This window comes from Aotus nancymaae, unplaced genomic scaffold, assembly GCF_030222135.1.
Source record: "Aotus nancymaae isolate 86718 unplaced genomic scaffold, 86718_ANA_hifiasm-v0.15.2.pri h1tg000021l, whole genome shotgun sequence".
In the NCBI taxonomy this organism is placed as follows: Eukaryota; Metazoa; Chordata; class Mammalia; order Primates; family Aotidae; genus Aotus; species Aotus nancymaae.
The window spans coordinates 11,232,077-11,243,020 of NW_026988433.1; the positions used below are offsets into that span (position 1 = coordinate 11,232,077).

The 10,944-nt window shown below is 61.3% G+C and overlaps 1 protein-coding gene and 1 long non-coding RNA gene across 12 annotated transcripts in view; one reads left to right on the forward strand and one right to left on the reverse strand.

The window, feature by feature from the left end:
• The window catches only part of SETD1B (SET domain containing 1B, histone lysine methyltransferase), a 28,858-nt gene extending 27,337 nt beyond the window's left edge, over positions 1-1,521 (reverse strand). The window contains exons 1-3 of one of the 2 annotated variants that reach the window (XM_021673391.2): positions 1,493-1,521; positions 545-732; positions 240-338 (exon numbers count right to left, since the gene is read on the reverse strand). In XM_021673391.2, the coding sequence (XP_021529066.2) occupies positions 240-338; positions 545-718 (273 nt within the window). In that variant the 5' untranslated portion in view covers positions 719-732; positions 1,493-1,521. Of the gene's footprint in view, positions 1-239; positions 339-544; positions 733-1,225; positions 1,463-1,492 lie in introns of those variants that run through there. The other variant, XM_064379678.1, reaches the window with a different exon arrangement.
• A 356-nt stretch (positions 1,522-1,877) lies between these two features.
• LOC105734183 (uncharacterized) lies at positions 1,878-9,965 on the forward strand. Of its 10 annotated transcripts, none has more exons than XR_001111437.2 (5): positions 1,878-2,592; positions 2,687-2,840; positions 3,656-3,760; positions 5,588-5,691; positions 8,984-9,965. It is a non-coding gene; the product is annotated as an uncharacterized LOC105734183 (long non-coding RNA). The 10 variants fall into 10 exon arrangements; XR_010343805.1 differs by lacking the exon at positions 2,687-2,840 and having other exon boundaries at positions 1,897-1,942; positions 2,222-2,592; XR_010343810.1 differs by adding an exon at positions 3,860-3,896 and having other exon boundaries at positions 1,878-3,760.
• The last annotated feature ends 979 nt before the right edge of the window (positions 9,966-10,944 follow it).

Here is a 10,944-nt window from a genome sequence, read left to right on the forward strand (position 1 = left end):
CCCCGCGGGGCGTGCGGGACACTGTAACCGCGCCGTGATTACAGTTTCACCCAGTGTTATTTTGTTTACAGTAGCTGCGAGGGGACACCCTCTCGCCAGCGCTCTCCCCCTCCCCGCCAAAACTTCCCCGGCCCCGGACGGCGGGAACTGGGAATCCGGCTGGGCTCGGTCTGGACTGGCGTTATTTTCGAACTCCGGGAGGGGAGGAGGGACGGCGGGGCAGTGGGGAGGGGTCCTACTTTGAATTTGGGCACCGACAGCTCCAGCTCCTTGTTTTTGGTCCAGATCCCGACGACCCGGGGATCTTCGACAATTTCCACCGGGCGGTTGCTGGACATCTGCGGGGAGAAATTGTCGGGGTGGGGGCGGGATGGGAGGGCTGTCCCCCTCCCCAGGGGCAGACCCCCTTCTCCAGGCACTTGTCAAACTCCAGGGATGGGGCCCTGTCTGACAGTTGGCCGGGTGGTCGGGCGGGGGTCCCTGGCCGCTCCGCGCGTCTCCCCGGACGCGGCGGAGGGGGACGGGGGGCGCGCCGGCTACTCACCGCCAGGCTGAAATGCTGCCCATCGTAGCGGTACAGTTTATGATGCCCCTTTTTCAGAGCCGGGTCAATCATCAACTTGTAACTTCTCCAATGGTGGTTCCTCCTCTCGCCCGAAGGGCCGGGCTGCGGCGGGGGCTGTTGGTGGTGGTGGTGGGGGGGGTGACTGTTCTCCATGCCGTTAACCCAACCTGAAAACCAGCAAGTTGTTGTCGTCTCCCCCGCGGCAGCGGCGGCCGCTTCTACACACACGCGAAACAATCCAGTCGGCCGGCCCCCACCCCCCTCCCACCTTACCAGCGCGCCCCGAAAGGAGCTGTCTCGCTGGCTCCCCCCGAAACAAGAATAGAGAGAGAGAATAACCCTTCCGGGAGAATTACGCGCCCGCCCGCTCGGCCACCGTCTCGGGGCGGCAGCAAGGGGCTCCCGAGGGTCCCCGGGGCGGGCTGGCGGGGCCCCGGGCGCCCGGAGGACGCGGGCTCCGGCCCATGGTGCCCGTTCGGCCACCCGGCGTGGCGCTCGCCCGCTCGCTCGGCCTGGCTCGGGCGCGGGGCTCGCGGCAGGGCCTGGCGCCGCCGCCGCCGCCGCCGCCCGCCCGCTCGCCCGCTCGGGCCAGAGCCGGGGCCGGGGGCTCGGACCGCCTGGCTGCCGGCCGCGGCCTCTCCCTCCCCAAGCCGCGCTTACATCCCCGCCGGGCGCCGGCCTCCCTGCGCCGCCAGCCAGTACATGGTGTCCCCCGCGGGAGCCGAGGCCGGGGCGGCCGGACCGGGGGCCGGGGAGGGGGGGTGCCGCCGCCGCCGCCGCGGCTGCCGGGCCCGGAGCTGCTGCCGCTGCCGCCGCCGCTGCTGCTGCTGCTGCTGCTGCCCGGGAGGCGGCTGGCGGCGGAGGCTCGGCTCCCAGTAGCCGCACATCCCACAATACACCGCTAAGGAGCCCGACCCGAGCGCTCACCCTCCTCCTCTTCCTCCTCCTCCTCCTCTTCCTCCTCCCCTCTCCTTCCTCGCCGCTTCCCCAGGCACTCTCCCGGCGGCGGCAGCTGCGCCGCCAAAGCCCCGGGCCCCAGCGGCCCCCCACCCCTCACTCGCACGCTCCCACACTGCCTCCCCCTCCCCGGGGGAAGGCCTTTTAATTTATTTATTCTTCTGGGACTGGGGTGGGGGTCTTGGCTGGCGGGGGAGGGGGTCTCCCCGGGCTCTACCTCCCGCGGCCGGGGCTACCCTCCGAGCCGCGGCCGCCGCGGCGTGCGTCCCGGGCCTGCAAAACTGTTTCCAAACTGCCCGGGCTGGAGGCAGGCGCGCGGGGACCCGGGGAGAGGGCTGGGGTCTGGGGGGCCGAGGGTGTGTGTGGACGCGGGGAGCCGCGCGGGGAGGCCGGCGTCGACTCGGAGGAGTTGCAATCGAGGTATCTGCGCTTCGGCTTCCTCCTCCGGCCGCGACCCCCTCCCCGGAGCTAAGCTAGGGAGGGGAGACCAGGGTTCACCACGTTAGCATTCGCATTACTGGGAGGATGCAGCCCTCGCCTGGACCTGGGCGATAGAAGCTTTCTTCTGTTTTTATTTTTGGAGGGGAGCGCCCTGTAATTGTCCTGAACACATGCTTCACCCTCCTCCTCCAGCCACCCGCGGAGGAGAGAGTCCCCCTTTTTTGCATTTATCTTTTCCTTCCCCTTTCTTTATTAAAGGTCCGGGAGTGGCGGCGGCCAATCAGCGCGCAGCTTCCATTTTGTGAGTTCAACTCCGAGGCTCCCGGGCTTCGCGAGGACGCGTTTGCAGCCCCCTCTGCCTTTCCTCTAGGGCAGCCGAAGCGCAGGAGCCGCCTCGCCGGGGCTCGGAGCTGGTGTAGCTCATATTGGGGCTCTTTTCGGGGTTTGTAATTTGGCCGTGGGTAGGTAATTGGCTGGAGCAGGGCGGCAGGGCGCGGCAGCCAATCAGCGTGCGGCTTCTATAGAGCTTGAGTTATTAGACGCTGATCTCAAAACATCCTTCATCAGACACGAAGGAGAGGCCAACAGATGAGGGAAGCCATTTTTCTGCAATGGAATTAAATGGCCAAGTGGGTTTTTCCTTTGTTGCAAATGGGGAATGTTTTTCCTTTGACTCCACCATCCAGTTCAGGACGTCTCAGTGTGTTTAACATTTGTCAACAGGCCCAAGGACTCACAGTTGGAAGACTGGAGAAGACTTTTTAAAAAGATCTGGATTTTTCCTTATGACTTGGAATCCATCTTTGTCTTGTATAACTAGGTCATAGCACACCATTCATGTCAGCAGTTAACAGTTTTGAATTCCAAAAAAACCTAAGTAAATGACATATTTTTTTTTCCTCTTTTTGTTCTTTGGGTGGGTGGGGGGAGCTTGGAGCTGTCTTAATCTGTATTCTCTTGACTGAACAATAAATTTTTAAATATATCTAGTTTCCTCTATTAAACACTTAAACCTGGCCATCTTATTAACTCCTTCTCTCTTTTTAACAAGGTAATGTTTTAAATGTATATAGCTTTAGGACTAGCGAAATGGCAGCAACAAAAAAATTGTGAGCAGTTGTTACTCTTTTTAAGTTTTTTAAAAACCTTTTACATTGTAAGTACCCAATCCATTCTGTCCTGACGCAGTGCAGTTTTTATGTTAATGTTGCTGAGATGTCCTTAATTTTCCGAACCTTCATCTGCATGTATGTCTTTGTCTCTCTTGTCTAATAGCCAGTTAAGATGCTTTGAGACGATTTTGCTTTTATAAAGCTAAGGATCTAGCTTTATGCTTTTGAAAATGTTTACAGCACTAAATGGTAGTCAGCTTTCTTCCCCTTAGCTTGTACACTTTCTTTGAAAATCGATCTATTTGAAGAAAAACAGCCCTGTTTTTCTCGTCTTTGGTGTTGGGGTGGGGGGAGCTGGTGGGTGAGGGAAAGGAAGACCTCTTTGTGTTGAGACTAAAGCCGTCACAGGAAACTAGATTAAAACTGGAAAACAAGTCCTAGCTGGTTCCAGCAAACACCAACGTTAAGTGGGGGGTATTTTCTATGGTGGTTGGGCGGCTGGTGCGTCTTTTGCCTTTTGTTTGACTGTGTATTTTCGCCTTTTGTCTCTTAATGACGATCACACCATTGCTATATCCAGAGCAGTAAACAGTCCTCTGCGAAGCCGCCTTTTTGCCTACCCAACCCTGGAAAGTTTGCAGAAGTGGAAGGAGCAGAACTTGCCATGAGTGTAACTTACAAAAAGGTAACAAGAACAAAGGCACCACCATAACCCCCCAATTTTCCCAACTAAATCAAAAAATATATATGTTTTTACAATAACGTCTCCAAAACCACCGCCCAGCTTGATCTTCTAGACTCCATGGCACCGGGTTGAGCGGGTAAGTAAGAAAAAAAAAAGTGCCTTTTGCCCCTTCGAGGAAACCCTTTTGCAGGCCAAGCAAGGGCTGTATTTGGGAGCTGAGGGGAGAAGGAGGATTCTGGAGCTTTGTGTTTGGCAGCCGGAGCGGGCAGTGGGGGGGTGGGGGGATGGGACGAGGAGGGCTCCTCGGACCCCTGTGCCTCTTCTGCCCCAAGGGCGAGAAGAGGGGCTCCGCAGCGACCCTCGGGGGTCCATGGAGCCAGCCGCCTGCCTTCGCCCCCCTCGCTCGTCCCAGGTCTGAGCCTGGATGAGAAGAAACTGAAGTGCTTTGGAGACAGGGCTCAAAAGACGAGGGAGCCTCCTCGCCCAGCCTTGGACCCTCTTTCCCTTTCGATCGTGAGGGTTCCGCACCCCGAAGCCGGCTTGTTGGGGCTCCGGGGCGCGCCTGCGCTGGCAACGCGAAGGAGGACAAAAGGCCGGCGTCCATGTTGGCACCATGACGCAGCATCTCCGCCCGCAGCCCCGCGCTCCAGTCCTCCCGGCCGCGCTCGCTCCTCCTCCCAAACACCACTTTTATTTCCAGGCTTCGAGCCCTTCGCGCCTGGGCTGGGCCGGGCTGGGCTGGACTGTGCTGGTCGGGCGGGCGGGCCCGGCTGGGCAGGGCTGCGGTGCTAATGGCGGCGGCTCTCCTTCCTTCCTCCTTCCCCTCGGTCGTGGGGAGCCCGGAGCAGGAGGCGGGCCCACGGCCTGGTCGGGCCCCGAGAGCCCGCGGGGGCAGCGCCGGGGATCGGGTCTCGGGGGCCGTTTCGGGGACCGCGGGCGTCCGGGGCGTCGCGCGCGGCGCCTCCCGCGCTCGCCTCAGCCAGGCGCGGCGGCCTGATGGGCGCCATTTCGCGTGCTGCCCGTGGCTGGGGCGGTGGCGGCCGCCGCGCGCCAAGCGGGAGGAGCGGCCGGGGAGGGGGCTGGGCGAGCCGCCGTCGCCCGAGTTCCAGGCCGACCCGACCCGGAGGCCCACGGGGGCACCAGGAGGCCTCGCCCCGGCCGCTTCCCCCTTTCTTTGTCCCGCGCGGGCGCCCGCAGCCCAGGGCCACGGGGTTGGCGGGGCTTCAAGGCCGCCCCGAGTCCCACTGGCTCCCCCGGAAGCTGCGGCCGCCTCCCCGCTGCCCGGCCTGGCTCTGACCCCGAGCCGCTCCCCGCTGCCCACCCTGCTCTGGCAGCCTGAGCCCGGCCTCCCAGTCGCCCTTTGAGAGCCGAGCCGGCGGGGGGCGGGGGTCGCCCCCTTTGTCCCCCCCTTAGAGCGTGAGGCCTTAGGGGTGGCCGCAGACGCCCCGTTGGGCCGCCCAGGGCGCAGCCCTCCAGCCCGGTTCTCCAGGCGGGATGTGGGGGAAGCCTGGGAAAGCGGAGGGGCCCCCAGAATCCCCCGAGGCGCGGGGCTCCGGGCGAAGCCTCAGATCTCCGGCCCTTCCCGGGAGGGTGCGGGCGGGGCGGGCCTTTGGAGATGCAGATGAGCCGCCGCCCGGCCCGGGCTCAACCTTCTGACTCAGCCGCCCCCTCCCGCGGCTCCTGTGGGGGCCGCTGGGGGAGGGGCGGCGTTTGGGGGCTCCCCTTCAGCCCTGGAGTCCCTGTCCGCTGTGCCTTCGGCCGGTCACATCTCCGCCCCACGCGCTCTGCCAGCCGGGGGCCGCCCTGATCCGCCTTCCTCCCCTCCAGGTTCTGGGATGGAGAAGGGGCAACGGTTGGGCACCCCCCGCGTGGACAATCTTTCCTTCTGTCGACGGCAGGGGCAGGCCTAGTTTGACAACCCTCCCACTAAGGTAGGTGTGAGTCCTTGCCCAGGCCGTGAGGGAGACTTGGGGGGCTCTGGCCTGCAGCCCAGGGAGGGCGGAACCCCAAACCCGCCGGGCTGGTTCTGCGGCGCCACCCTCCCACCCCCCTCCAGCTGCGAGCGCGTAGGGCCGCCTGCTGGGCCGCCCGGGCCATCCATCCCCGCCTGTCAGCCTCTGTTGTCAGGCATTTGGGGCGTGCAATTCTCTGCCGAATTTAGCAACATACAAGAGGCTCCACTTGCAAGTATTTCCCAGTTGTGTGTTTTTCGGGGGGAGGGGGTAGAGCCCTGGGCGCCTCCTACTTCTGAAAGACCCAGGTCGCTCCCAGATAGCCCAACAGTGCCGTGGCCTCCCCTCCAGCTCCCCTTGGGGGATGTAGGGTGACAGTGTGAGTCGTCCTCTGATGTCTGACTGCCAGGGAGGCAAAGAACAGCCATCCGAGGTCCTGGCCAACTTTCTCTGTGAAAGGGCCTTCCTTGACGCTTCTCCACCTTCCTGGAATTCTTACGATTCCTTCTCCAGTCTCCAAATGGGCAGGCCTGTATGTAAGCCTTGTTTCCAGAACCAGACAAAGCTGGATTTGAAACCGGGCGAGCCATTGAACAGCTATGACCTTGCAGAAGCGGCATAGCCTCCGAGCCCCAGTTTCTCCATCTAGGAAAACAGGGCTAGATCAGTGATCCTCAGTCTGGAGCTGGCATCGGAATCACTCCCGAAGGGGGCTCTTTAAAACGGACTGGAGCCTGGTCCCCGAGTGTCTGATTCAGTGGGTGGAGCCTGAGGACTTATTTCTAACAAGTTCCTGGGTGATGCTGCTGCTGTGGACTGGGAACACGTTTTGAGACCCCACACCCAACTCTGGGCTTGGTAACACCTGGGGTTTTGAGGCAGAAGCAGGAACTTGGCACATAGTAACTGGTTTCATTCGGACGCTAGCCGACCTCCTGTATTGAATAGTTTCCCATCTTGGTGTCTGAGAAGCTCCACAGCTGGAGGTGGCAGCTCTTGGTCTCGGACCCCCATGTGATCTCTGGTTTGTGATTGCTTTGATGACCCATTTGGGTCCAGGTGCTCCTGCTCACACCATCTCCCCTATCTGGGAGTTGTGCCTCACCCCCACTGTAAGGGCTCCACTGAACTTTGGGAGCCTGTGGGGCTTAACAGGGAGATCTTGCTACAAGTATCTGGCGCTAAGTTAAGGGAGATTGTCAGTCAGTTTGACGTGGGCTAGGCTCTCCACAGTGCTGGTGACCTTGGGCGAGTGTCTCCCTGTAAAATGATCAGGATGCCTGTTGGAAAGGGTGGTGAGAGGATTAAGTGCGTTAAGAGGGCCGTCCCCCCCTGCAGGCTTCGCTGGAGTTGGCCTCCATTGTGATCTGTGGTTATTGCTAGGAGTGGCTGCAGGGTGTGGGGGCTGGGCTGCCTCAGAGCTCCTCCCCCACCAGCCCACCTGCCGAAGCACGTGGCCCAGCCTCAGGGCAAAGGGGAATCTAGTGCTGCTTGGGAAGGCGGCCAGCGCGGTTCTCTAGAGTGGTTGAGTCCAGCCGGAGGTAGAGGCCTGTCCCCGGCTGCTCGGGTTGTTCCATGATGGGTTCAGGATTTGGGTCACCCACCCGAGGTCTGGGGAGAAGTGTCTTGCCCAAGGTCACAAGGCCACCGCCAGTAGAGCCAGGATGGGGTTCCAGGTGGCTTGACTTGGAGCCAGCGCCTGTGCCCATGGCACCCCTCACCCCAGCTGTCTGGGTTATTTTGGGCTTCGTCCCGTGCCAGCTGTCTGCTGGCATCCCTGCCCAGGACTGTCTGGTTTTAAGTAACCGGCGTGGTGCTTGTTGGCTCCTCCTGTGAGGGCCAGGGCTGTGTCTTCAATCCCAGATGAGCTGTACTGGGTCCGTCTCTTTTGCTGGGAGGGAAGGGTATTCCTGCCCAGACTCCTAGCTGCCCTAGTACAGCTAGAGGGTGAAAGCACCTGGTAAAAATTGAGGTTCACATTGTTAAGATCCCAGAAGCCTCTTGTCTCTCTCTCCCCTTCCATACTCCCTGAAACCTGTTTTAAATTTGATTGTCATTAATCCCCCTTGATCTCCCGTGACCCTCTACCGCCCGAGGGTGTGGCTCCTCCCTTTGGATAGGTGCTCTCCGGGTGGGGTCTTTACTCCCCACCTGCATTGGATGGTTGATATATGGCTCCCTTCCAGCTGCACCTGGGAGGGCTCCAGCCAGTTCCTCCCCTCCGGCCCTCGATCCAATCAGGGAGCCGGTGGGTGCTCAGCTGGGGTCTGAGTGTGGTTCTCGGCGTGGTGTCGGGACACACCTGGCTGGACTGTACCCTTCTCCCTCTGCTTCTGTCCCTCTTCTTTGTCCTGCCACCGTCACCACCTGGGGCCTGGAGGGCGGGGCAGCTTGTCCTGCTGCTATCCCTGCTGGTCCCTCGAGGGCGCCCCGCCCACCGGTCACCCAGCGAGCGTGGGGCGGGGCCGCCGCTGGCGCCAGGCCCTGGGGCCTGCTGAGAGAGGGCCACGCCAGCGGAAGGGCCGACGGGGAGGTGGCAGGACTTGCCTTACTACTGAGACGCCGGCGTCCCCGCCTCTTCCGGCCCCTCCACCCAGAGCCCTAGTGTGGAATATGACCCTTCGGACCCTCTGGGTGGAGAGACGCCGAAGCCTCTGCCCGGGCTGTGCCATGAGTCGGCCCAGCCATCTCAGGTTGCCTGGCCCAGTGTGTCTCTGGCTGGCCTGTGACCTCCAGCAAGCTCCTGCCCCCCTCACCCCCCAGCGCTGGGAGGAGCAGGTCGGACAATGTTTTGAGCTGTTGCTGAGTCTGGCTTTTGTGAGGGGAGCTTTTTGGCACTCCAGGAGTGGCCCTATCCCCGGTCGGTCCCTGAGTGCTGGTGGGCAGCTGAGGCCTGGAGGCTGCTCAGGGAGGGTCGATGTACTTGCCAGCCGACCTCCTATCCCTGCGACCTCAGGGAGTAGCTTCATCCCTGAAGGCTCAGTGTCTTCTGCCTCATGTGGGTGTTCTCTACAGCGTTCTCAGGCACCCAGGGAAGTGGGTGCCACAGCATTGCCTCACTGGGGCTGGCCAGGCTTTGCTCTGACAACTCAGCAGTGGCTGGGCCCCTGCTATTCTCTGGGGCTCAGTTTCCCTGTGGGCCTCCCTGCAGACACGGATGAGTTGACCCCACAAATGCCACCTGGCCACTCCCCCAGGCATCAGTGGCCCAACAACTCTTGTGTCAAGTACCAGCTTAAAGAATCTTTTTTTGCCTTCTCAAACTCTCCAGGAATTCCTGGTGACTGGAAGGGGAGTGACTCGGGTCCTCAACCTCTTGGAGGTAAGGGAGCTAGCTGCCTCTCTGGTGGGTGTGCCCAGCTCTTCAGCCGGCCCAGCTCAGCCCAGCCTCCAAGGAAGCTGCGAGCAGCTGGCTTGGCTCCGAGGTATTTTTGGCTACAGATCAGCCCCGCTCCATCACCACGACAGGTGGGTCCAAATCAAACATACTCCAGGCAGGTGGGGCTGGGGTTCTGCCTGCCTCCTGGCCGGCAGGGGTGGGTGGGCTGGCTGGGGCCGGTGTCAGCTGTTCCGCCTGGGCCGGGCCGGGCTGGGAAGGGCGCTTGTGCTCACTTCCCGCCTCCACTCCTCTGCAGGCTTGTGCTCTCATAAGCAGAGATCACAGCCCATTTCCTGGATGGAGAAAGTGGATGTTGAGGTCTGAGGCTTTTGAGGACAGTCAGGAGCCCTCCTGTGGGCTCGGGTGACACACTCAACAGCTTCTGGGTCCTCTTCCTCCACCTCCAGGAGTGCCTTATTTACCTCCTGTGGTCCTGGGGAACCTTGGCCCCAGCCGTGCCTCCCCAGCCAATCACAGCTCCTCTGGTTACCCCAAAGGAGCTCAGGGTTCAGCTGGTGGTTGGGCTCCTCTCCTCCTGTCCCCCACTCCCGTGGAGCCTGGCAGGGAAGTCCTCCATGATTTGACCCCGGTTACCTTGACAACGCTGCCTGGCCTCCCTCATGGCCCAGCCAGTGAAGAAGCTGAAGAGGTTTTCTAGCTGTCGTGCATTTGTCAGTCCGGGTCCCCTCCCTGGGTCCCCTCCCTGTTTCCCTCTCCCTGCCCTCCAGTGCTGCCAAGCCGTGTGCCAACCAGCACTCAGCCTTCCCTAAACGGTTCCCCTCTTCCAACCTCCATATCTTCTCCCAAGACTGTGACCTCCTGGAAGGCTGGGGCACAACTGCCTCTGAATAAATGTGTTGCAAAAAAGGAACAAGTTGCTGTGCGTTTGTCTAGTGGGTGCTTGACCCAGGAGACGCCCCTTTGTCCAGTGACAGGAGGGCGTCCACCCAGAACCTGGGGTGGGTCCTGGCTTCCCCTTCCCAGCTCCGCCGTGGTCTTGGGATTCTATGGGCGGTCGCTGGTGCCCTCTGGCGGTCAGGCCGTGCCTTGCTTGTACCGGCTGAGAACCTTGACTCACGTGAAACTGCCAGGTTGGCGGTTTTCCTCCACGAAGTGAGATTTACCTGACCTTTGCCGAGATCTTGAAAACGGAGTCTTTGGGGTGAGATTCTGAGTCCTGCCAGCCCCTATCTGAAGAAACTACCGAAGGTCACTTGCCCCCAACCATGCTGCTGTTGGGGTTTTGTTAGAAATGGGCTTTTCCTACCCCAGTTGGTAGAATCCCACTCTCTCGGCCACGCTCCCGTGCCCACCTGCCGTGGACTGACTCCAGGGGTCCCTCTGCCACCCTGACCGCTCACTTGGCTGGTGCCGAAGGCAGTCAGCCCGCCCGGGGTGGGGATTACGGTGACCTCAGCCATCAGACCTGATAGAATTGCCTACAGTTAGTGCTCAACAAGCTGTTTCCATCAGGAGATGCGAGGGTTGAGGGGATTCATGGGGTGAAGGACGTGGCTGCTGGCAGGGAAACGCATTTTCTTACATTTCTTGGTGTGGGGTTATCAGTCTCCAAAACGCCAGAAGGACCCAGCTGACTTCAACTAGAGCTAGACCAATCTGCCCCTCCCTGACAGCTACTGGCGTGGTTCACGCTTCTGGCTCCTGCTGGAAGGAGGTGCCCGCCCACGTGGTTTGGGGCCAACCTGCGGCCGGCGTTGAGGCGATTGTCCAGCAGAGGGCGCTGGGTGTCCACCCTACAGCCCGGGGTCGGGTGCGGTTAAGGGGAGCCCAGTCCCTCACCCCGAGCCCGCGCGCACGCCGGCGCCCCGGGGCGAGGTGAGGTGGGCAGACAG